Source organism: Mustelus asterias, chromosome 11 (genome assembly GCF_964213995.1).
Source record: "Mustelus asterias chromosome 11, sMusAst1.hap1.1, whole genome shotgun sequence".
NCBI classification, from domain to species: Eukaryota; Metazoa; Chordata; class Chondrichthyes; order Carcharhiniformes; family Triakidae; genus Mustelus; species Mustelus asterias.
This window is the reverse complement of record NC_135811.1, coordinates 37561676-37589338: the sequence shown is the minus strand read 5'-3', so window position 1 is coordinate 37589338 and position 27663 is coordinate 37561676. Positions and strand designations below refer to the sequence as shown.

Below are 27663 nucleotides of genomic sequence, written 5' to 3'. Positions count from 1 at the left end.
TTTTCAAATGATGTGACAGCTGCAATTGTAACTGGTCAAAGGATCACTAGAGCCTGATTAATTGTTGGTCTGAGGGGATTTCTATTGGTCACAGACCAATGAACTACTGGGAATTTCAACCTCTGAAATATGAATCTGGAACAATACAGAACCATTTCTTATTTACTGGATATTAAAAATGCTGTAATTCCTTATATACAAATTTCAGTCAAGTCAGTAAATAATGTTGATTTGCATCAATTTGGAAAAGTCCAAATAAAATAGCAATGAATGCTATACACATTTACAACCCCAGCATTACAGAGAGCAACAAGGGTAAATTGTGAATACTTGCCACCAATTCAGTGAAAGCAATAATGAGCGTACTTGCCTGGAGCAGTATGCTGCGCAAGTGCCCTCCTTAACCCTTTGTCTTCACCTGGTTACCAGACCACTTAGAAAAAATGCAATACTGGAATGAAATGGATTTTGCTGTGCTTTTTTTTCCCCTGGACAAGGCAAAGGTTTCTGCTCTGAACAAGGCAGTATGCAAATTCACCTATTAAAACCATTCTCAACTGTTGGAGCAGCAACAAACTGTTTGGCCAATAAAATCTCAAGACTAACACTTGGGTGTTGTTGGCAAGGCCACATTTGTTGCCCACCCTGAAGTGTCCTTAGAAAATGTTGGTCAACATTCTCTTTGAACTAACTGTATTTCTTATGGTGATGCTTATCTTACAAATGGCGTCACAGTCAGAATTTTTGATGAAGGCAGGGCAGTATACGAGGTAAAGGCAATTCACCTGTGAACACAAAGAAAAAAGTGCCTGCAATTTGTGAGGCACTAAACAAACAGTTAGACTAACACTATATTTTATATAAGACCCATTTTGAAAATGATGCACCTAGGAAATTAAATTTGCAATTCAATTTATTTTGTCTATTCATTGGAAGGAATAATATTGGTGGGAGCACTAAACAAAAAAATATTTCTCTCCATTGCATCTAGATAAGCAGTAACAAGCATTTTCATAGCACCAGATTCACCACATTCTGCATAGTTACTGGTCAATACTTAGCTTGCATCGAAGAGTTCACAACTTTACTTTTATATTTTGCAAACTTTCAGTCCTAAGAATCTCCAGGATTAAACAGCTGAACTAGGGCTGTGTATCAGCTCACTGCTAGTATTCATTGCCTACAGGAAATTGATATCAATACAACCTCCTTAGCTTAGTTAGTGTGTGTTGATTTTCAAAGAGGTACTATCTTCATGAAAAATTGTTCAGTAACCCTTGCTTTTAAATACACACAACAAAGGAACAAACTGTGCTGAAACACATCATTGAACATGTTGCATGTGATGTTGTCAGACAAGAAATGGTGCAAGGTTCCTCTCTTTTGTCAGATTTTAGGGAAAAAGGTTTGTGGTACATTTTTACACAAAGCCAGTGTCCCTTAATGCTTGAAAAATTGATGCCATCTTGTCTCAGTTATAATAATTAACCTACATTGTTAAATTAAATTACGTATTTCATTGGAGGTCAAAGAAATAGGATAGTTTATTGGGGAACAATATTATTATTGGATATGTTCACTGTATTTGGCAGAATCTCTACGAATGATAAACATCCACAATTAAGAAAGAAAAGCTGGAAGAGGTGGGGGAAAATCTATATTAACTATTGTTCAAAGTATTCCTACTTTCAATAGATCAAAATAATCATCTAACTAGAATTTTATTTGGTATATTATAAATATATTTTTTCTAGCACATACATGCTCCGGTCTGGTCTCCCTCCATATTAAGCCATTCTGTAATGTCACTAATTGGGAAAATTCCAATACAACTCCTGAACAGCTCCTATTTACATGCCCTTAGCTGTTTTTGTATGAAGCTGACCTGGTTCACAGGAACTCAGATGATCCTGGTTATAATATTTAATGTTTCTCCTTATTCTCTTTGGCTTCGCTACTACTTACAACACTGTTAACCATTCCATATTCCTCCTCCACTTTACTATGCTCTAATGGTTCTATTCCTACTTGTGATGATAGTTACTAAATGTTTTCATATGATTTCTCACCCTGTAACTGCAAGTGCTCCTCTAGCAATCCCTTGAAATCCACTTTTTACAATGAGAACGACATTATTCGCAAGTGTAGAGTCAGCTTCGTCATGTGCACCAATAACGCTCAACATTTCTGCAACCATCATCCATTCCGGGGCTGCTATGGAATTATCCAATTGTGTAATAGTGCTGAACCATTATAGGTGTACTGAACAAGTTTCTGCCGGACGCAAAGTCTTGGATCAGTTGAAACGTTCCACAGGTCAAAACTAACTCATGCCACATCAACACGCCATTAATTCTGACATCAACCAACCTAATTATTGCCACACTGTCTAACTGGGTTACTACCGTATCACCCAACTGCCTTATATAGGACAAATTCTGGAATAGTCTTAGCTTCCAGTAGCTCAATGTCAGCTCTTGCCAATTGTACTATACCATTTATGACAGCCTTCAAAAATATTCTTGCTTTCCCACTCAATGAGACCACTGGTACTAAACTTTGATGATCTAGTCAATACTGATCCTTCTTGCCCACAAGCACTATCCCACAATAATGTAAAACGATGTCCCTTTCTGGAGGTCTGGTGGTGCAATGGATAGCTTCCCTGTCTCTGAGCCAGAAGCTCCAGGTTTGAGATCCACCCCAAGACTCAATGGCTAGGGAAGGTGTGTTCCTAATGTGACCAACAACTTGAGTAGCAACCTGAAAAATCTTTCCAATGTGCCAATGGCAGGTGGTAAGAGCGAGGGGGACTGCTGGTCAGCCATCCTTGATGTGGAGTGGCACCTCTCAAGCTACAAGCCTCCAGTGACAGGCTCGTGACCTATTCCAGGAAAAGAACCTCACGATGGGAGGAGATGAAAATCTGCCTTGTGCACCACTAGGTGCAGGAAGAGAAACAACAACAACAATGTCCTTTCCTCATGCCTGTGGTTGCCAAAATGTCTCACCCATCTATGTATTCCACATCTTATGGATTAATTTCCAATACCCCCACCTTCATATTATCAATGTTGATCTTTCAGCTATTATGGCTCTGTTCTCTGGAACGCTCTTCCGAAACAAATGAATTCTGTTATTTCATTTCCAGCCTTAAAAGATGCATTAAAACCTATTTTCTACACCATCTTTTTCATCTCTCTACTTAAAACTCACTGGTGTTCTAGAGTAATATAATTGATAGGGATGCACACATTGGTGTGTGGGGGGAAAAACGCAATGCTGTGGCAGAATAGTTGCATGATATCAATGAAAGATGTATGGAAATGGTAAATAATATGGATAAATCCAAGTTTCCTTTGTCATGTTGGGCTTTAACCTATTCTCTATGGGTGGAAAATCATGTGTGGATCCAATGCTGAATTAGTAACAGAAAATTTTAGATTTCCCAAACATTCTCCTTGGGCAGATTCGTGGGATTAATCTCCACCCTCTTCTTTTTGGTAACCTTGCCAATGCATGTGTATATGTATGTATGTATGTATGTATGCAAAATATATATTATATTGTATATAACGATATAACATACACAGTATATGTTAATTAACAAGTATTTATGTATTGCAATATGTGAAAAAACATTTGGATACTCTTTTGTTTATAGATAGTGCCCTGGTTATAACATGCTGTCCAATTTAAATTTATTTTTATTTGTTTGAATCTTAAATTTAGAAATAATAAGAGCATTAAGACACTATTGATTGAGCCTAGAAAAATATAAAACAGAAGCATTTATAAAGTCTCTAAGAAGTGCTATACCAAACACAAATACTTTAATTCACCTGGGCACAGTAAATTAAAAGGCACAATGGTATGTACCAAGAAGAAGAAATCAACATTACCAGCTGCTTACATTATTTTTTAGTCTACAGCTTTTTTTACATTTGGGCAAAAGGTTAATTTACAAATAATTCTGCCTGAATCATATGCACAAAAGTAATATTTGTGGAGTGGTTATAGTTGACTTACGTGATTGATAACAATTTTGTTTCATAATATCAGCAGCAAATAAAAAACAGACTGTAATATAAAAAACATAACATGTGACAAGGTCTTCTAAAACATTTCTATTTAGGACCTCACAAGCTAAATTGCTTTCACTGGCCCCTTCCACCTCTCAGTATGGTTGACAGACAAATTGATCTGAACATCGGAAAATAATATGCTTGCAAAATTTCTGTGGGTGAGATTTCAGTCTTTGAATTTTTCATAGAAGAACAAAATGAAAGATTGCTTCTTTGATTTTTCTTCCATTAAGCCTTCCCGTCTTATGTACTACAGGAATGAACAATACTTCATACAGCAGCAATACATTGTAAACAAATGTACAACATTTTTCACTCGAAACCGAAGCCTTGTGAGGTAAAGAGGTTAGATCACAGGCATCTTTGCCCTGCAGATTATGTTGTTCAATTGTAATGAATTCATACATTTGAAGTTGCCTTAGGGGCTCTCATTAGACTTGGGGGTGTTTATTACAGGGTATATTGCATGTATCACTTAACAGCGAGAAGAGTGGATGATTTGATTAGAAATGTTGACAGTTGAGGTGTGTAAAGAATATGTCATTCATGCACATTTCCTTTACTTTAATAACAGGATCTATCACTCAAAGATGCTTTAAACCTACTTTAAGTCTTAGCTTTAGAATTAAAACAGACAACTTTGCAATACACTAACTGAGAATCTCCTTCCAAACCAATATTAGACTAGCAGTATAATTAATCAGACCTTCTACTAATCCGTGTCCACAGGATCAGTAATTTACAAAGTGAATTGATGTCATTTGGACACTCTTTTGGTTAAATGCTCTTGAGATAAAATTGCTACAACTAGAATTTCCCTCACTCGTCCACACACCCCGCCCCCCAAAAAAGACATTAGCACTTTCAGAGTCTCAAGAGAGTTAAGCACAATTGTTCACTATTGTTTGCATTTTTAAATAATTGATTAGAAAAATGTCCATTTTAAAATGCCTTCATATGTTTTGTTTCTGCAAATGCTTGATGATAGTTAAAGCATAGAATTATATTCAGTCAAACCAGTGTTATTCTGCGCAATGCTAGAAGACATGCATTTGATTTTATTAAACTAGTCTTTGCTGAAAGTGGAAGAGTTTATTGGGGTTTTTTTTTTTTAAAAAGTATTTTGCCGTAAGGATAAAAATTATACTGCACTTACAGAAGCCTTTTGGTAACATTTTCCTTGAAACAATCACATGATAACTCCGTACTACCTTTGTAACTCCTCTGTAAGTGACACCAGCAACCTTCGGAGTAGGATTGACAAATACAAAAAACATCCTCCACAATTTGGCTTCCACATCTCTGAATTGGTGTTTCAATGACAGATGTTTGTTGCGGCAAAAACCTCTGTCAGAACAAAATTAGGTGATCTATCATTTTAAGATATGGTCTTCATATACTGTTTACTCGAAGATATCACTTGCCTCCAGCCAATTTTGACCAAGAACATTCTGTGATATGGAAGCGATATGTATATCATCATCATTTTTGATAAATGCAGCTTCTGAACACAGAATTACATACCTTGCAACAGTATTAAAGCTAAAACTTAGACTACTAAATCTATCCAAGTACTTTTTTTTCTTTCTGGCTTATATATATTAGGTGTTTTTCTGTTTTGCTTACTAATTCTTAGATCACCCTTGCCATACTGCATTCACTTGCCCACTTTACACGTTTAACAGGTTTATTTATGTCCTGAAAATTTTATATCAATACCACATATAAAATTTGTGAAAAGATTTACTGCTAACTAGTGTTAATATCTGTAAGTACATTAAAATACATCAGCTCTTGGTTTATATATTTATGCAAATTAAAAGATATTTAATTCTCTAAGGAATCCAAATAAAAACTCCAAAAGCTTCCTGGAGTCCACTAAGTTAATCAGATCTGCATCAGTTCCCTTTCGTTTTTCTGTTTTGCTTTTGTTGATCTTGATACTCAACAACCTTTGTCCATCATAATATTGTTATGCCATGGTTTCTGATGCTTTCAGGTTATAGTTTATATTGGGTTATGAAATATTCTCTATAGCATGCACCTTTTAATAATATACAAAGCACTTGGCTCCCAATGGCTGTTATAATGAGGTCAGAACGTACTTTTTGAAAAAAAATCCAAATCTTGCACATTAGGAGAAAATCAAAGCTAATGGGGTCCAAAGGGACACCACAACCTTATGAAGGTTAATGTGGACACCTCTGTGGTGAGTAAAAGCCCCAATTATCCGACTACCCCTTATAAACAGTTAATTCAAACCAATGCTAAAAATTATTGCATATACTTGAAAATACCAGTCATGAACAATAAATCGATGTTATTGTATACTGAATCGAAGTAGCCAGTAAATGAATCAACAATACCTGTAATTTAAATTGTGTTTTGATAATGGATAAATAAGCCAATTTGATAAAAAGAAAAGACATATGGGCACGGTAATGAATTCCTAATGCAGTTTTAACAGAAGCAAATATTTCAGATGACAAGGAATGTATTTTACGGTAATTTTTATTTAAAATGACTCAATAAAGGTGGCAACTGCAAGAGCGGAGTCCCTATAAAGCACCAGTGTTTTATCATTGCAATATACAGCAGCAACATTTGTGCCTAATTATCTGCCCCAATTAAATGAATATTCCAATTAACTGTGGCCCCTTTAGATCACTCTTACCACAGAGTGATAGCTGTAATAACATTACATGATGTGATACATATTTTAAATAAATTTTCTTGCCCAAATCCCACCTGCAACATTTTTCCATGGGAACCCAACCTGGTTAAGCAGCCATTTGTCTTAACTAACCAATTGTGTTCAGCCCAAAGACTGATTGATTAAAACTATCCAAACAATCCAGACATGACTCTGTACAAAGCCTCAACGTAACACAGGGCTGTGGTTGATGTCATTATCTGTTAATCATTGTTTTTTTTTGCTAAAATTTTCATCCATTGCTTTTGATATCTGTCTTATGGATGCAAGAAGAGATTGGCTAAGGAAAGAAGGCAGAAAGTGAAAACTGAAAGCAAAAATATTAGGACAGTTCTGTAGCAAAGAACTTCAAAACCCAGAAGCCGTTTTATATTTTGAAAAAAATTCATTTTTGTTATGCCTCACTATGTTCCCAGAAATATCTCAAAGCACTTTTGAAACAATGAATTATTTTCATGAGCAATGACTTATGTGGCCAACAGTGGCAGCCATTTTTCACAAAGAAAGATCCCACAAACTGTAATGAGATGAATGCCGAATTACTCTGCTTTGACAGTGACATTGAGGGAAGAATGTTGGTTTGCATATTGTGAGAATTCCTTCCCATTGAATAGATCCATGGGATTTCTTTCTGGTCAGCTGAACCACCACAAGCACAGGGAGTCTTAGTCTAGCATTTCATTGGACGAATGGCACTGCTGACAATATTAGTCTGATGGTTAAATATCACGGAATGATATTTTGATGAAGTTCAGGTGCAGTTGCAAAATCAACCAAACTTGAAATTGTTGTACCCTCAACATTAGCTCCAGTTCTCCTAACTAAAGGATGTACTACATTCTGATTCTCAGAGCAATAATCTGATCTGAAATTGGCTTCTTACAGGGACAAGGAAAGAACATTAAAAGCATGCTTAAGTACATGTTCAGGACTGACACTGACCATTTCTTTCTCTCACTATCCTTGACACAAACCTGGTATCGTGCCTCTTTCTGACAAATTGAAATCTGTCTATTTTCATTTTTGAATATTTCAACTAAATCTAAACTGCCTGCACTAGGTGGCAGTCCATCCTACAAATTACTAATGCTAAGTGTGAAGAGAAGTTACTTTTTAAAGTTATGTTTATCTCGCAATGTTCTCAGTTTAGTCAAATCATTTAGCTGAGAACATAAAGTTTGCAATAAGGAAATTATATTTGGTCCAACAAGCCTGTTGTATCCAAAAGACTGTAGAATTTGCATCCGACTCATTTTTATTTTATAATATTCTGGGGTGAAGGGGGCTGGTGAAACATTTGAGGAATATATCTTCCAGAACATTTCTTCCCAATCATTTCACCTCCTACATTGCTAACAATATGAAAGTTCAGGTCCATATCTCTTGAGGGTACTTCCGAATTTCATGGCAACCTGTTAGTCTTAGCCCACCTTATAGTTACGGAACTCATCAAGGCCATGCTCACAGCATTTCTTCTGTTTGCATTGTTACAATCTTAAATATATCTTTGTGAGACTGGTTCCTGTTCACAGTCTTCTCTACCTCTGCCACTGGTTCTCTCCAGGATTCAGCAATATTTTGTCAATAAGGACACAAATGATCACATTCCAGCAGTTGTTTCGGACAGACAATATGCTCAGGACCTCAACAGAAATTAAATCAGAATGTTCATAACTTACTTGGGTCATCTAAGCCTAGAATTATCCCAAAACCTTTAGAGCTCTCTTCTGGCCCTATGCAAAGAACCCATGACTCATCTTTCATGACTGGGTTTTTCCAGCAACTGAACTAGAATGAACGCTTTTAAGACATGTAAATAATAGAATAAATCAGTGCACAGATGGAGATTAACTGCTTTATGGCGAGAGAAAATCAACTTTTGTTGACCTGCGAAGTGGACTCCACATCTTCTCAAAATCTTGAAGATGCAACACTTAGGTTTACGCAGGAAATCCCTTTTGTCGGTCTTAAATTGAGACATTAATCCGTTTAATGTAAACTCTACATTAAAGTAGCAGCACAAGGAATGTTATAGGAATGTATACCATATCCACGTGCCATAATAACAGCACTATCTCAAGGCCCTGGGAATTATTCAACAGGCTAATAACATATACAAGACGCCAAAGGCACAAATACAGAACGCAGTGTTCAGAATTTGTTCATGTCACCACAACCTTCCTACTGCATGATTGGGCCAAAGGGACTTAGAATATTTCCACGGTTCAATTTGGAAATGGTATTTGATGGTGATAAACAGAAACTAAAGATTTGTGTGTTTAGATAAACAATTCTCCAAATTTCAGTGTAACTTTGATACATTTGTTTTGACATAGTGATTATGCCATCTGGGTAGTCCTCAAAATCCAGAGCTCAAATGATAACTTCTATAACCCTCAAACTGTACTTCTGACTGCAAAATAAGCCAATTTAGAATGCTAAGCCACTTAACAAAAAGGTCAATTGGGGAATGAAATGTACTTTTCTTTTAACACAAACTTTAGACCAAAAGTATTGAAATCAGAAAAATTATCAAAACAATTCCTGGTGGAAGCTCTTATAACACCTTAAAAGATGTAGGAATTAATATGTTTCTTTATTCAGATACAAGGACTGCAACATTATGAAACATCTGGTTGATTTTATTTGACTATTAAAAGAGTAATTCAGCCCGTAAAACTATGTTATGCCTAAAATACACAGAGTAGAAAAATAAAATCTAAAAGCTGATGGAATTATATTAAAGAGAGGCATAAAGCTCTAAGGCAATTTACATTATCATTTACATATACAAAGATAGAGAAAAATGGCCCACATTGTTCCTTGAAATATGATGAAGATTTTTATAGTTCTGAACAGAATGTAATCACTTTATTCAGGCCAAAATAATCTTATATTTCTTATTAAATGCAATGTTGTTTAAAACAATTGCTTGTAGCTTGTTTGTATTTATTGGTCAAGGAATTCTACGCTGACAATTTCAGGATGATTAATGAAGGCACCTTTTTCTCAGAATGTCAGACTTTGCCTTTTTAACAACTGACCTTTCATAGGATACTAGTGAACTCATAATTCCACTTTTGCACAGTTTCTTATTAGTAGAGTTAAAATTAATACTTATGGGAATGGTGGTTAAGCCTCGGCACTGTAAATCTTCCACTCCAAGCTTCACAAAGAGCAAAGCTCCAATCTTACCTGCAGCACTTCCTTTTAACAACCTTATTTTAAAAATTAAAATAACAGTTTATTTCATGAAAGAAACAATCTGCAGTATCCTGAACTAAATGTGGTTCAATTATAAAACATTGTAATATTATTCTCAATTAGGGAAAATATGCTGGTTACAATGCAATACCATCTATCACAGTAGGGGTTACAAAATTATACATGTATTTGTATAATATATATAATTTTGTATTATTCATAAAAAAATATTAAACTGCGTTTGTAATTTCCAATAAGGTACTTTCTTTGTCATTATCCATTTTCTGCACATAACACAGCAGGCACAATAGCAAAGAACATGCTTTGAGATGATAAGCAGCAATCGCAGGACAGGCCTTTTGTACAATACCAGGGATCTAGAATTTGCGTGAAATATTTTGGAAGTGCATTGTGCCATCTCTCCCGAGGTATCCAAATGGCAGTGGAGCTATTCCCCAGTTGCTGAGAGTTTGGTTCATGAGTGAGTGTAAGGACATGTCCACCTGTCAGTGGGCCAGCACACAGGTTCCACCACGGCGGAGGCAGTGAGTCAGCCAAAAGTCCATCAACTTCGGCAGGACCGGAAGATCCTGCAGGCAAACAGCAGTGGAAAATTCTGACCTTTGGTGCTCTTCGTTAACATTGCTGCTAGCCAGTGGTGTGGACTGAAAATGAAAAGCCAGCTAGATCACAATAACAGAAAGTGTGCAACCTCTCTTCACCCACACATTAGACCCATCACATCAACCTGCTGGGCACACCTCGGGAGCGTAGAAGGCTAAGGGAGTAAAGGCTGACAGAAAATCTGGAGTGTAGCCAAAGGCAGACATGTGTAATTTTTCCAGCAACTCCTGAGACTAAGATGATGTCAAACATTGTAACTGATGCATGTGGTCCACAGTAACTTGGCCACTTGGATGGAGAATTGGCTTGCCCATAGAAGTTAGAGTGTAATGGTGGAAGAGTGTTTTTCTGGTTGGAGGTACATGACTAGTGATGTTCCGCAGGGATCCGTACTGGGACTTCTGCTGTGTTGTGAGCTATATAAATTACTTGGATGAAAACAGATGGTTGGGTTAGTAAGTTTGCAGACAACACAAAGATAGGTGGAGCTGTGGATAGTGTAGACGGTTGTCAAAGCTTAGATCAGTTGCAGATACGGGTGGAGAAATGGCAGATGGAGTTTAATCTGAGCAATTGTGAGGTATTGCACTTTGAGATATTAAATGTTAAGGGCAAGTATACAGTTAATAGCAGGACCCTGAACAGCATTGGTGTAAAGGAATCTTGGGGTTCAAGTACATCGCTCCCTGAAAGTGGCCATACAAGTAGAGTGGTAAATAAAGTGTATGGCATGCTTGCCTTTATCAGTCGAGGCATTGAGTACATGAGTCAGGATGTCATGTTGCAGCTTTATAAAACTTTGGTTCGGCCGCATGTAAAGTCCAATTCTGGTTGCCACATTACAGAAAGGATGTGGAGGTTTTGGAGAGGGAGCAGAAGAGGTTTACCAGGATGCTGGCTGGATTAGAGGGTATGAGCGAGAAGGAGAAGCTGGACAAACTAGGGTTGCTTTCTCTGGAGTGGCGGAGGCTGAGGGGAGACCTGATAGAAGTCTATAAAATTAGGAGAGGCGTAGATAGGGTTGACAGTCAGAATCTTTTTCCCCAGAGTTGAAATGTCTAATACCAGGGGACATGCGCTTAAGGTGAGAGGGGGAAAGTTCAAAGGAGATATGAGGGGCAAATTTTTTTGCGTAGAGAGGGCTAGGTGTCTGGAATGCGCTGCCGGGGTGTTGGTGGAGGCAGATAGGATAGAGGCGTTTAGGGGGCTTTTAGATAAGCACATGAATGTACAAGGAATGGAGAGATATGAACCAAGGGCAGGCAGAAGGGATTAATTTAATTTGGCGTCATGTTTGGCACAACATCGTGGGCCGAAAGGCCTGTTTCTGTGCTGTCCTGTTCTATTTTCTATGCTTCTGTTGTAATCAACCAAAAAAGTCAAGAGGGGGAGCCAAGTTTTAAAAAGCCCAGGTTGTCCATAAATTCAATGCAGCAGACACTCCTGTTTTGCTGTAGAGCATTAACATAGGGGCGACAGGAGTTACGACTGATAAATCCAAGTTGATTGGCATAAAGAACAGGTGCTATGGACTGTCTCCAATGGTAGGAGGCACCATCATGTATCACTGGTCAACCATAGTCCTCCTCAGTATGAGCACTACCAACTAGTAAGGTGTGAATCAGCCACAACCCGTCTTATGCTTGTGAAGGAGAGGGGTAGGGCGGTTCCTGTGGGGGGGGGGGGGTGGCTACACCTGTGAAGGAGGGGAAAACAATGCTTGTGAAGGGGGTGCGATACCTGTGAGAAGGGAAAGAGTGCTCCCTGATACTTATGTGGTGGTGGTGCAGAGGGGTTTACCCTGATGCTTGTGGGGGAGCGGAGGGGTGAGTCCCTGTGGGGGTGGGGGATAGATAGCAGAACTGGGCATCCTTTATAGATGGTACCCCGATCTGTATGAAGCTGGCCTTGCCGGTTCGATAAGGCACCCTCCTGCCATAGTGACAGCACAAAACAGACCCATGATTTCCTGTGCTCACCAGAAAATCCAGTCTGAAAACTCAGCTGTGTTTCTAGAGAGGTGCACGCCGGTTTTCGGTCAGAGCCTGACGCTCTGACAAATGCTGGGAAAATTCCACCCGTTGTTACAGATAGAAAAGAGGGAAAAGCTGAACTTTATTCTCTCACCGTCTGTCGTAAGTAAAAGTGTTATTGCGTGAATAGGCTGTGGGCTTATTCTGAAAAAATATTTGTTTGTGTAGTCAATTGTTGGTCCATGGGATGTGCAGCAACCTCTTGCAGGAGGCCATACACATACACACTGCTGTTAGATGTTTGCAGGTTGGAAATATATCAGCAGACTGTCCTTTGAGTTCTCAACTGTATATAGCGATTTCAAAATGATCAGCAAGTCATGTCATCTCATTCCTACACAGTGAATTCATAAAGGGATGCTTGCCTATTATCTGAATCTCGTTTTTGTATGATGGCTTATAGGTTCCCAGCCACTAGCCTCAAGAATCATCATCAATATTAATGACCCTGATGCATGTAGCTATTGTCATGTGTAGACCCTCAGACTTCACTTTGACCCTTCAGAGGGTTAAACTTATAAGATGCAAATGACATCTATTTTCTTTCAATAGTTCCTTTTTGTAATGCACCTTAACAGCCTCAGGTCCGAGATTTCATGAACGAAGCGTCAGGGCATGTCTCCAGTATATCTAATTCATATAATGCCGAAGTGGTTACCTTAATAATTCCAGCCATCAGGTGACTTGTGGTGGCCATCTTTAGATTCAGCAAAGAAAATGCTTCCATTAAAAACAAAGGCTGGGGAGGTCATCACCAATTGCAACAAACTTTTGAAGAAATGGGTGGAACATCTTCAGTTAAACTCTAGGGAGAACACGGTCACTGAGAAAGCTTGAGACAACATTAAAAAGTCTGTCATGGCAGAGCTGGATATCAAACCCACTGTGGAGGAATTTAATTAAACTACTAAGTTATTTGCCATGGGCAAAGCTCCACGTGCAGAAGTTATTCCACTTGAACTCATCAAGAATGGGAAACCGGCACTCCTGCACCATCTCCACAAACATCTCTGTTTCTGTTGGAGAAAGGGTGCAATTGCAAGAAAAACAACATGAACAAAGGAGACCACTATATAGTGCCTTTATCAATCTCTCCAAAGCATTTAACCATGTGAGCAGAGGCGGTCTATTTAAGCTGTTGTAGAAAATAATCTGCCCACTGAAGCTGAGGTTAGCTTTGATAGGGCAATACTGGAAAACGCTGCGATCCGCAGTAGGGTCAAGAAGAGTTATACATGGCACAAACTCTGATATGTTCATTATATTCTTCTCTTTACGGCTATTATATGCCTTCAGGTCATCTACAGGAGGTTTCTATTTCCATAACTAAACTGATAGAAAACTGTTCAGCCTGGCTCACTTGAGATCCAATACAAAGGTGTGCCAAGTCCTAATTGGAGAATTTATTTTCATTGACGATGCTACACGAACATTCCATACTGAGGAACACCTTCAGCGACAAATGGACAGACTTTCTCATGTCTGTAAAGAGCTTAGTTTGATTATCAACGTCAGGAAGACATTTGTCATGGTCTAAGATGTTGCCATACCACCATATATAGCAGTGGCAATGTGACACTGGAGGTTGTTTATAGCTTTACATACCTAGATTCCATAATCACCAGCAATCTATCACTTGGTGATGAAATCAATACATGCATTGAAAAAGCTACAACTGTTATGTTCAATCCGAGTAAGCAAGTATGAAGCAACAGCATTCGACTGAGAAGACTGAAGTGTGAGGCTTTTAAGTCTATACCTTTAGCACACTCTTCTACAATAGTGAGACCTGGATTATGCATACCAGGCAGAAGAAATGAGAGAATTGTTTCCACTTTCTCTGTCTCAGATGTATCCTCAGCAGCTCGTGGCAGGAAAAAGTAATCAGCTCAGATCTCATCCTGGAGCACGTTAGTTTTGTCATCATACACTCATTGTCAAGCCAACGAGTGCGCTAATTTGGTCCTGTTCAGAGGATGGATGACAGCCAATATACCCAAAGACTTTCTGTACAGTGAATTGGCCACTGGGTCACGACCTCCTGGGTATCCATCCATACCTCTGCTAAAAGGTTACCTGCAAGTGAGATATGAACATGGCAGACCTTGACACAGACAACTGGGAGACAGTGGTTGATAGCCCTGACCTCTGAAGGCTGATTGCTTGGTAGGGCATTGGAAGAGGAGAGCAGAAGTAAAAAGCTCAGCTGGCTGAGAAGGGGGCCCACAGAAAAGGCAGGTCTTCTCTGCTCACTGCTTTGCACTGCAGCAAATACGGCAGAGACTGCCATGTTAGAGTAGGGCTCCTGAACCACACCAGATGATGCTTAACACAGAGTTGACCACGAAGAATTGGTAATGCCAACGATTGTCTTACAGGACGAAAGGCTGCCATAAAAAAATGATTGTGCCATTTTGCCATAGATAAATGATGCATTGGAGACATTCAACATGCACAGAACACACTAACAAATTCTACCAATGTTTTGTAAATTCTATGGATCTGGGAAATTCAAATGGTGGAATAAGACTCTGGAGAAATCAGCTCAAAAATCATAATGCACATGTGGGCTGGGAGAGTTTGGAAATTTGTTGCTTTTTTTGTTTTGAACCAACTCATCCAACAGAGCTCAATTAATGTCCTAAGATCTACCTTCATTTACAATACAAGGTAAATATGGATCAAGGAAAAAAAGGGAATGAAAGGAGTTCAGAAAGAAAGAAAAAAATGAACATAGAAAGGAATAAGAACACACATGAAGAAACCAAGTTCATTGCTTTTAGTACGATACCATTTCAGCAGCACATTTTCCAAGAGGCAAACATTAAAGAATGTAGTTATCAGTTAATACTAGTCATTCTACAAGATGCACCATGCTCAAAATAACTGGAGTAGCTTTAATGTAATACTAGTGCTCCTCCCAAAAAGGGATAGGATCCTAAACGTTTTAAAGAATTCCTAAAATGTTAAATTCAATAGGCAGTTTAAAACATTTTATTACATTCCATTTTTTTTTCCACAATTCCCCATGCATTCTTTCACTTATATTGTATTACAGATATCCTCTGCTGCAATTAACTTGGCTGGAAAGATGATGGACCAATCTGACTGTAACTACATGATAAATTCATCTCTCTCCTCATTTGAACATATCTTAATGTTACCAATATTAATAATTTTTGCTCTAGGAAATAGGTGAAGCTTACTAAAGAAAAAGTCCTTGACCAAAATAGCAAAGGATATTATACAGAGAAATGATCTACTGATGCAAATCATTAAATCTATTTGCATTTGCTTACTGAACCTTAACACAGAAATTAAACTACATACAGGAAAAGGGAGATGGTTTTGCATGGTTACAGGAGACATCTTGGAAGATCCAACTCTATGTCATTAATTCTTCCATTTTTCCTCATTAACAAGTAAAATGTTTTTACTGCATGAAAAGTTTTAATAAATAGATAGAGCAGTCGAACTGGTAAGGGAAGTTTGTAATATAACCTACGACAGTGTTAAATTGTCTATGAATGTGCTAAATTACTTTATATTTTCAACAATTAAGTTGTTTTAGAATAACACCTGCTAACATTTCTTTTTTAATATTAATACATAATATATCATATTTCATTAAATCCAACATATCACATCACAGTCGCTTCTTTACAGTTTCTGATATTAGACATTTTCTACATAACTAAACTGCTGCTTTTCACCTGCAAGGTTCTGTATTTCAACCTTGCCTCTGGCTATTGTCCTAAAGGCTTAAAAATGGACTTCCCATGAGCAGGAATGGATCGCAAGTCATTCGTTTGTCAGCACTTCAATATTTTGTCAAGGGGGATTCTCTACCGTGGCAAAAATTGACAGGATTAGGGTTTCTTGTCAGATGAGTAAATTTCAGTGCCTCCACCAACTGCACTGCTAAAGGAATTTTTTTGGACTCATTTAGGAAAGTTGTCAAGGGAAACAAGTCATTTTATGTATTTCCATATCAAAAAATTTGCAATTTTATTTTATCATTTGCACTGTTATTTTCTGATTTACTTTCCTTTGCTACGTTGAAGCAAAATAATCATTCTTGTGCACCATATAGAATAGGGGTGTCCCTATATAATGAGCATCTAATAAAAAGATAATGCCAACTAATTTTCATTTACTTCAGTGGTGACCCTCAGAAATGGGTCTGACTCCAGCAAGAAAAACAAATGGCACATTGCCTCCCATGACTTTATATTTAGAAAATTAGATGAATAGGTGGAGATACAAGATAATAACACAATCAAGGGAGCTATATCATATATTAAAGAAAATAAACCTTAAGCAATTTGTTTCCTAATTTGAAAATCTTCAGTACACAAATTCATTTGTGTTGGAAACTCACACAAAATGGGCTCTAAGCCTGAAATGTGAGCTTGAAAACATGGCCCCACTCCCTTGAAATTAGACCTTGGGCCTCAGTCCTAAAAAATAGAGAACAGCCGCTAATTCATTGTCTATGGGAACTCTTCAGTCAGGGTCTTGAGAAATATGGCCAGGCTTGGCAAAAGCCAGCCTATAGGTAAGGGTTGCGGTGGGGGTGAAGCAGAGGGGCTGGATGGGGAAGAAGGGAGGGGAAAGGGGTGGAATGATCCCAGATTAGTCATAGCCATGTTATTTTGATGGAGCACGTAGGAGTGATGCTGCTCCATTGGTTCCATGGATGCAACATTTTAAAAAAATGGACATTGCATTCAGTGGACTGTCTATAGCAGGCTCTTGAAAGAATTGCTGGTTAGGCCTTTGCGTACTCCCGAAAAAACTAACCAGAGCCCACAGATCATATCCTCCGGTTGATGTTAACTTCTGAATGGAATCCTAAAACTAGTTTTAGGGCCCAGCTTTGCATATTCAATGCCAGCTCCAGACATTTGGAAATCATCAGCTTCCAATTTGCCGTTGGCACAGTTCCAGGGTAATCGGCCTAAATCTGCTGCCCTCACACAATACTTTTCCTCCAATAAATGGTTGAAACGTGGGCCCACTGTTCCAATCTGCACTATGTTACAGGCTTCAGATGAGAGACATTTCAACTTAACTGTAGTTCATGTTTATGTGGAAATTTAGAAAGCTGCAATCACTAACTGTTCACACAACTGCTTCCTGAGTTTGTTTTGCATTGTATACATTGAACAGGTGGCAGAATATTACTTAGATGTGTAAGTAAACCAAAGTTTACATCAGCATTTGATTATTAGCCCTTAGGTTTCTTTAAGCTAGAAGTTAAAAGATGATAGCAATAATAATAATAATGGTAATATGTCTTGCACAGAACCTTTACATTGGCTCAATTAGGGCAATTTGAATCAAGTCGATTGTAACTTAATCTTGTCTTCTTGTCAAAAGGTGTATTGAGATTGGTGTTTATATGATTTTGTGTTAGATTTCATTTCTCATCCTACCTGTTACTGAAGCAATGTCTGCTACGTTCTGCCATGAAAATGCTAATCAGGGCTTTGGATTTCTATAAAATATGCTCTGAATGCTATTTTCACCCTTTTAGTTTAGAGCACATGGTTTTACCAATTAGCTCCATTTGAAGTCTGGTCTTAATGCAGATTAAACAATTTAAACATGAAAAGTTAAACATGGCTTCAGGCCACCTGATCCTAGGCTGTTGTGAAGTGGCGGAAGTTACAAAAATTCAGGTGGAAACACCCTCAATACTGAATCTATCCTGAAGTAGTATCGCAATCCTATCTGCATAGTGGCCTCTCAAATTATTGAGAATGATTACAGGCCGATCTCACAGACAGATTTTCAATTTGGTCACCATTTTGGCTTTTAGAAGCAAATCTGATACTTACATATCAGTTACTGCCAGCCCTGATACCGGAGTTGTTACATTTATTACAATGCTTGAACAATTTCATTACATTATTTTTTTCACTGCTTGTGCACTCTCTCATGGCTTAATGTGAACTTATGTCCCTGTTGCCTCCTTTGTACTTGTATCTCAGAAGTATTTTGAGACATGTTTGTGTATGATCCTTCCAGCAAGGTATGGTTGTCATCACCATAGTCACCCCAAGGTAGTAAACCAAGATTTATTATCGGGATATTCATCAGCTGGATTACTTATTTTATTCCTTTTATTCATTCTTGGGATGTGAGCATTCACTGGCAAGGACAGCATTTATTATTGCCCAGCGAAGGCCTAGTGGTATTATCACTAGATGATTAATCCAGAAACTCATTTAATGTTCCGAGTTTGAATTGTGCCATGATAGATGGTGGAATTTGAATTCATTTTTAAAAATCTGGAATTAAGTATTGACTGATGACAATGAAACCATTGTCGATTGTTGGAAAATCCCTAAAAACATTAATGTCTTTTAGGGAAAGAAGTCTGGTCTGGCCTACATTTCACTCCAGAGTCACAGCAATGTGGTTGACTCTCCACTACCCTCCAAGGGCAACTGGGGATAGGCAATAAATGCTGGCCAGCCAGCGACACCCATGCCCCAGAAATGAATTTAAAAGTCCTTAATTGCCCCAGAGAAGATGGTGGTGAGCTTACAGTCCTACAAAACACAGATCAGATCAGAGCAGAAAACATACAGGGCTATGATAAATAAGCAGTGGTCTGGGATTAATTGGATAGCTTGAGAAAAAAGTTGGCACTGGCAAATTGGGCAGAATGACCTCCTGCTGTGCCATATCTTTCTATGGTGATATGATCTACCATGCCATCCATAAAAAAACTCCAGTTATAAAATATGGTGATAAAGGATGTCAATGCTCCTCCATGGAAAAGTATACACAAGGGCAGTGATTAATTTATTGGCTTCTGGCATGTCTTGCATTACATTTCCAACATTTAAATTAATATGCTTCAACTCCCATTTGTTTGAATTGAGCATAAAAAGTAGAAATACAAAAAAAGTATTTACAGACATTGTTGTTCAGGTCTGACAAAGATTATTTTCCAGCTGCCTCTAGCTTGACATCAAATACATTAATCTCTCCATGTCTTGTTGAATCAGAAGTTTTTCATTTTTTTGCAAGAATCTAAGTAAAAAAATGAAAATTCTGCATTCTCTTTTGGTTAAATACACCCAACAGTGTGATACCGAACTATAGCAGCCTTGTACTGAAACATACTGAGACCAGTCCCTGACCTATACAAAGTTACCTGTCCTCGGTAAGAGCAGTGGTGAGGTTATTAGGTGAAAACTGGATACGTTTGACTGTAATTTCTCCTTCCTCAGGTCAGTCAACCTCTCAACAATCACTATATAAGCTTATATTTGAAGGATGGCAATTTAGGAAGGTACTGTGAAAATAAATGCTCCAGTCACCAGCTTTGCTAATTTTTTAAACGGAGCAATGCTATTTTTCCTCCTTGTAGCCTAAAGGAAACAGCAACTTAATTAATATCCCATCAACTTGGAAATACTGCAATATACTCGAGTGTTCTTTCATTTCTTCCAATCTTCATGTAATTTGTTTTCCATTATCCAGAAATATTGACCAGAATACTGGGAGACTAGAAGGGTGAGGGAGGCGATTTTGCACTCCAGAAACCCAGCTGAACAAATTTACCTCAGGAGCTGCTGAACATAACAGGAGGCATGAGTATAATTTCTCTATTTCATTTTTCAGCTGCAACACCAGCCAGTCAGATTGAGAAGCGGCACCAGATTGCGTCCAGGAAACAGAGTGGTGGTGGGGAGTAGAGTTCAGAGGTTTTGGCAGTGGATGCATTGGTGGTGGAGCCAGAGATGACGAATTGGTGTTCGTCTGGAGCCTTAGGAGGTTGAGGTCAGGGTGAGGGAAATGAGAAGATTGTGAAAGGCACTGAGAGAGATTGGGGAAGGTAAAGAAGAACACGGGAGGGACCGGAGAGATCAGGGTGGATGGGGAGAATATTGGTGGAGGGCCTTTGAAGAACATGGGGAGCCCGGAAAAGATCAGAGGTTGCTGAGGACAATGGGGGGTTGGGTAGAGCAGGGGGCATAACTCCTCCCCACCCATCTTTAGTTGCCAGATTTAAAACTAATGTTTCATCATTAAAACTCAGAGAAAATATCTCAGTTAGTAAGCTCATTAAAACATTTAAATGAGCTACCTGCTTTTGGCCAACCACCGCCGCACCCCCCCCCCCCCCCCGCCCCACTGCCATCCCATCTCGTTTAAAATTAGATGTGGACAGTTTCAACTAATGAGATCCTTAATATTTTTACTTCCGGGGTGGGGGAGTTCCTTTGGAGCTTCCTTGTGCATATTGGATGCACCCACCCGCCCAGGTTAAATGTCTCACCCCACAGGACTCTCAAACTAGGCCTCCTTTCCCCTCAACTCAATTGCTGGGCATGCTCACCGGGCCCCATTAATACCAGAGGCTTGACTTCAATCCGGCCTCTTCTTTGGTGTCTGGCTGTAGTCCCAGCCATGGCCATCATTCACATCTAGTGCTGCTGGGACTACAGAAATGCCAGTTAAGGCAGGACTTCCTTTCCTCATGTCAGGATGGATGTCTCACCCTGAGCCAATTAATAAGACGGGAAGACCATAAGATATAGAACCAGAGGTAGGCCATTTGGCCCCATCAAACTTGAAATTTGGCCCCAGTGAGCTTAAAATAGCTGCACAGAAGTTGGCTCTCTCATGGGTGGGCTCCTAACTGACTTCTTTTCGGGGTGAACATGACCCCTGTAAAATCCAGACCATTGTAATAAAAATATATTTTCTGACCCCTCATTCGTTACAAACTATGTTTTTATATTGAGCTTCCCCTTTTCTCTCCAACATCTCTTAATTCATACTTGGCACTAACCCACGTTCTCTCATTGTTTCTACAATTTGAATTATGATGAGGCCATAGTAGAAAGCAATTGTGGTAAAATTGTCAGTCATATATTTGTAGACTGAGATCATAAACTATGCCATTCATTGATTTTACCTCTTCAAAAACACTAATCATTGCATTCTCCATTATCACCTCACTTCTGTCATCTACCTCAATGACACTGCTTTATTCCGCCATACCTGGTCTAATCTAGTCACAAAATTTCCTTGAATGGCTTCTTCTCATCTATCAACACAAGTGCATCCAACCTGTACTTGTGCCCCACTGCCAAGTCCGTCCCAGCTACAAGCCACCCCTGAGCAATATCGCTTACATACACATGGGTCAGCCTTTACGGATACGTCAATTCTACTTCTCTGTAACCACTGTTTAAGGGCATATGTGCAGTTAGGCTGCCTGTCCAACAAGAAATGTTGGATAAATCAAAATTTCCAATGCCATCATTCACAGATCTCAGCAGCATCCACCTTCCTTCAATTCTAATTTCACTAGATTACTTGCTCAGGCTAAATCTGGCGCTTGGAATCCTCATAATTCAGTAGAATCTAGCTGACTTTTCTCCCTGCGTCTGATCCATCACTTTCTTACTGTTAAGTGTAATGTATTTGCACCTTTTATCTTGTGCTGACCTCTCTATGGTGCTCATATCCTGTTGCTTGTTCCTTCTCCAAAACAACTCACTTAAAAATAGTCATTGTGTCTTCTCCTGAACTCATAAGATTAATATGGAAGAGTACATAATTTAGCTGATGGGTTTATCTGTGTTACAAACACTGTAATCCACTCATCATAATTCTGATGGTTTCTCAAATAATTCTGGGCTGTTGCTTTTACTTCACTCATCCACCAGGAAGTCCATTCAATACATTGCTTACTTTTAGCATGAAGCAAAGCTTTCTGACCGTCATTCAAAATTTGCAAACCTATACTCCAAAGAAAAGTACAGCACAGGAACAGGCCCTTCAGCCTCCAACAGTGCTCTACTCAGTCAATTTAAGTTTTTTTTTCAGATCTATCTCTTCTAAATTATTTACCCTTTCACTAATGAATTTCGCATGGTTAGCTAGAAGAAACAAAGTGGGGATGATTTTCATCTTCAGGTATAAAACAGTGCTGAACTGCTTTAACGGCAACTAAAATCTCTTGTTTAACCTTATTTACATAATGATTCACAGTTCCAGGTGCTGGTTTTATCAATAACAACGCTGGTTAAGAGATTAAAATTACACACGTGTCAAAAGAAAAGTGTGGGGACTTCAGTTTTTGTGCCGAATGGGTCAGATATCAGCGATGCACAAGTAGCACCCTCCCAACGCAGCATCTGGGGATCTGGAACGACTTTTGGGTTCAAGCCTCATTAATCTTTTACTGGTGAGCTACAGCCAGCAAGACAGCTGGCTGGTTTCCTGTAATGGACAATTGACCAGCTGTAGTATATAGGTATTCAACAGATCAGACCTATCGGATCAATCATGTAATTGTGAGTTATACAATAGGTTTCATGATAGATTAATTGATATTCTTTTCTGTTATGGCATCTTGAACTATACCACTAGGGAATCTATCAGTGACTGTGCAAAATTTGGAGAGGCTTCCTGTGTCTAAGTAAAACTACTTTGCCAACAATTGACTGTAGCTGCAGAATATGATTTTTGAATTGATTGCCATGCTGACTTTGGTTATATTTTACCACTCTAGAGATCTCATTTCTACAGGAAAGATAATGTATATTATCATGTGCTTGTTTGCTTGCCTCCATGGTGCTTACCAAGTAATGACTTCCTACCTCTCATGCCAGAAAATCTCTCTGGGTCACACGCAAGTCAATCACGCTCATTTTATTTTGAGATTGAGGCAAAGTTTGTATCAATGCTATACTAGTCAAACACTATACTTGCATTTTCTTTTACAAAACACAGGGCAGGAATGGCTGGCCTCTCCTCAGCACTTTTCTCAATGGCGGGAGAGGGAGTGCCATTCGTTGGTGTCAGGATCTTCTGGTCCCGCCGCTATCAATGGGAATTCTCATCGAAGCCACCTCATGCCGCTGGTGGGTCCAGAGAATCCCATCACGTGAACGACAGAGAATTCCAGCCATTGTATCAGCTATTTGCATTTGTAAGCTATTAACAGAGTTTCTTTTTTTGATCCCAGCATTCTGACTAATTCTGTCTCTGCTTATTGCCCTAAATGCTTAGAGATATTATTTCTAAAATCGTCATCGATCTCAAGGCACTTATTTGTCAGTAATTCAGCCAACTGTCCAGTGGAACATGGATTTTTCTACCTCTAGAAATACCCCTTGGAAATAACGATAACACTAGAGAAATAAAATACAAAGATTTAAAATAATAGTCTTCCATTATTATTGAATTATGTAGCTATTTTAGGAACTGTGTTAATCTCCAAAACAACTAAACAGCTCAATGACTAACATTTTCAATTTACTGTATATCATATATCAAATGGCTACTTTCAGATATACATCCTTCTGAACTCAAAATCCTAACAATTTAACCACGCTCCAAGAGTAATTATGAATACAAAAAGCTCAGTTATCTAATATATTAGCACTTTGTCATTCATTTTAACAATATGAGCCATGTCAAAATAATCTAAAACACCATTTTTCTCAGATATCTTTTCTGAATGTTTCTATAATCCTGTAATTGTTAAGCAGTTGTACTCCAATAAAAACTGTCAATCGTAGAACAGTGTTCATAAACTCCAGACTCAATACTGCAGTTAGGAACCTAGTCTAATTATTACACACAATCTGCTGATTATACAAATTCTGGGACATTGTTTTTCATCCTAAATAGTAAATGATGTAAAAAAAAATGCTTGCTGTACCAAATGAAGCATATTACTGGAACAGATTACACTACTAAGGGATTTTTCAATGATTGGGTCGAGGATATTGGGTTGCCTCAGTTAAAAAATGCAAATAATACACATTATGCAGCTATAAGGTTCAGCATGCCTTCAAATCAGATCAAACACAACACTGTTTATTTCAAAGGTATGTGCCTAACAGAAAGAAGCCGAAAAAAACTATAACAATCTAGTGTGACAAAAAATGACATTTAACTATTTATTGGTTCAGCTTGAAATATGTACCGCATCCCATTCCAGTTGAGTTATGAGGGAAAATTCCCACACTCAACTTATTTAAGCCAAAGAAAGCATAACACAGATATGTGCACTAGCTACTGAAAGGGACCTCATTTATTAGATTGCAGGGTGTTATAGCATACTTGTGCACATATACTTTTGCATTGTGAAAGACTAGATCTGGAATATTTTACCCACAAAGTTTCTGGAGTGTCAGTGGATAATGACGTGGTGAGGGCAACAAGATTTAGCATTGCTGGTGAATAACAGAACAGAGTATCTCCTTAACCAATAAGGTTCAGGGATTGAGAAGGAAACAGGAGTAAGATGAAGAATGAAGGAGAAATAGAGTCAAATAAATTGAACTCAAATTAAGTACAGAGGCGTAAACGAGGGGAAAAAAATTAGATTGAAAGGAAGAAGGCAAACAAAAAAAAATTTTAAAATTACATTTAGCATTTTTATAATCTAAAAAAAAAAATCACAATTGAAGGAATAAGTCTCCATAGTTATAATTGTTTACTTTCTGGGCAAGAGAGTTTGATCAACAATCACTGACAATCGTGACACCATTAAAAGGATGCTTACGCTGATAATGATTGATTTAATTTCCCATCAAACACATGACAGAAAGTTCTGCAGCAATTTCATCAAAATCACAGGAAGTTTAAGCATGATATCCTGTTTTCACGGAGCAATTGGTGGTGCAACACATTCATGCAACATAAATTATTGGTGACTCTACCTTGTAATAAGCTGTTGGCCTGTTTGTGTATTAATAACAGAATGCATTGTTCGGATCATTTTTTTCTGCAAAGCCTATCCAAAGAATAACTCTCATATCTTTACTCAGTGGCATCATTTCAATACAACTGCAATCTGTGGCGGAAGACGGACTAAAAAAGTAATTCTGTAATATAAAGCTTTGTGTAATTCAGTCTTGAGCAGACAGTTCTTTTCACACTTAAGATTCTTTTTCACTATTATTTTTAAATGAGTTAATTGAACAAGATTCTAGTTACCATGAATGAGTTTCACCACTTCCATTTACAACATTCAGATCGATATCTCAGCACATTTATTTGAATTTTGTAATACACTTATAATGTAACCACAAATGGTGCCGTGCCATTCCAGCAATGGCAATTTTCTTTAATAGTACTGAAGACTGAAAGTTTATGATTCAACTTTCATGTTACAAAATGATCAACAAAAAGATTTTTCATTTGTTTTAGTGAATAACTTATGTTGGTTGAAACTTCACTTCTAGTAAAAAAAAGAACACAGATAAGAGAAGGACTCAGCATTTTTAAGCAATTCACTTATGTTACTTCTGAGATTTTTTTTCTTTAAATCCTCTTCATTAATTCAACTTAAGCTCTTGCTTTATTATTTGATAAAAGAGCTTTGGTTTGATCGAATGTGTTATTACATGGGGGCCTTTCTTTCTCTGCCAATAATTTAATTAATCAAATATATGAAGGCCATTCATAGCATACACACCTGTCCTTGGGTACAAAACTCTCCTGGAGCTGAATGAAGTGAATGCCTTCTTCACAGCCGGATACTTGTATGGTACCAATAGGACTTTGCAGAGCTGCTGTCACTTGCTTGCAGTGGTTTGTGTTGTTCTTCTTGGCAACCTACATGAACAAATCACTGGTCCTTATAAGTGTTTAAACAATCACCCCCTCCTGTCCTAACACCAGCCAAGAGTTTTTTTTTAAACTATATTAATCCTTTGAGCACTTACGGCTCAGTAATTATATTCAGAAATTTGAACAAGGTAGCTGTTTGGATGGCAAATATTGTGGGTGGAAGGAAAAAACACTGATTTGAATGTTTAGTTTTATACATTTGCAATTTTTCAGGTAATGTTCTATTTTCTTCTTTTATCTCCCCAATCGTCCCAAGACCATATTCCTCACCCACTGGTACCTACACCTCTACTTCAATCTAACAACGTGTCAACGCTAGATGAGGTTGCACTTCCCTCACAAAGCAATAACTGAGTCGTGCCAGATGCTAGCCAGCTGTGGGCAGAGCTCACAAGGGAGACCTTCAGCTAAATGAGTCTTGCTATCATGGTTCCCCTTTGGCAAGGAACTGAACTCAGTTTTTTGCTGACATAGCTCCAGAATTACCACAGCTCACATTCCGAAACAATTCTGCTACACTTTCTCATAGGCATTCCCTTACTTTGCCCCAAATCGTGCTTCACATTTCCCAACATTGATGAAAATATATCTAACAATCTCCCTAATGTTAAAGACCATCATGCCCTCCCTTGGTGCCTCCTATTGCGTGGCTCGTCAATCCTAGCCTCCAATTTGTACATTGGTAGTAGTATATTTTGGGAGACTGAAGTGGCATTTCACTGTGTTATCTGTATTCTGATTCCCCATTAAAAGTAAATAAAGAGGATGAAGGTCTGTGTGCCACCCCATGAAAGAATAAGACTGCGACTTAAATTTCACCATGTCAGGACATCACAATGTGTTTAACAATTAAATACTTTTAAAATGCAGTTGCAGATGTCAAGTAAAGAACACAACAGCCAACAAAGCAAGCTCTCATAAACAGCAGAATTTCTGGTGATATTTTACAAGTTCATTATTGGACAAGATATCAGGAAGGAGGAGGCGATGGTGCAGTGGCATTGTCACTGGACTAAAATTTCAGGCAATACTCTGGGAACTCAGGTTCAAATCCCACAATGGCAAATGGTGAAATTTGGATCCAATAAAAATCTGGAATCAAAAGTCTAATATTGACCATGAAATTGTCATAAAAACCCATTTGGTTCACTAATGTTCTTCATGGAAGGAAATCTGACATCCTTAACTGGTCTGACTTACATGTGACTCCAGATCCACTGCAATGTGGATTAAATGCCTCCTCAAGGGCAATTAGGGTGGGTAATACATGCAGGTCCAGCCAGCAACACCGATATCGTATGAACAAATTTTTAAAAAATTAAAAAGAATTCTGCTACTCTTCTTCGCAACGTTTTGGGATATTTTACTCCCACCTGAAAGAGCA

General features: G+C 38.3%; 1 protein-coding gene across 6 annotated transcripts in view; it reads right to left on the bottom strand.

Moving 5' to 3' along the window:
• LOC144500475 (methylated-DNA--protein-cysteine methyltransferase-like) overlaps positions 1–27663 on the bottom strand; it is a 422956-nt gene that overhangs the window by 281143 nt on the left and 114150 nt on the right. For 5 of the 6 annotated variants that reach the window (XM_078223457.1, XM_078223453.1, XM_078223455.1 and 2 more), the window contains one exon: positions 26125–26264. The exons of the other annotated variant lie outside the window; for it this stretch is intronic. In XM_078223457.1, the coding sequence (XP_078079583.1) occupies positions 26125–26264 (140 nt within the window). The remainder of the gene's footprint in view (positions 1–26124; positions 26265–27663) is intronic. 6 annotated transcript variants of the gene reach the window in all.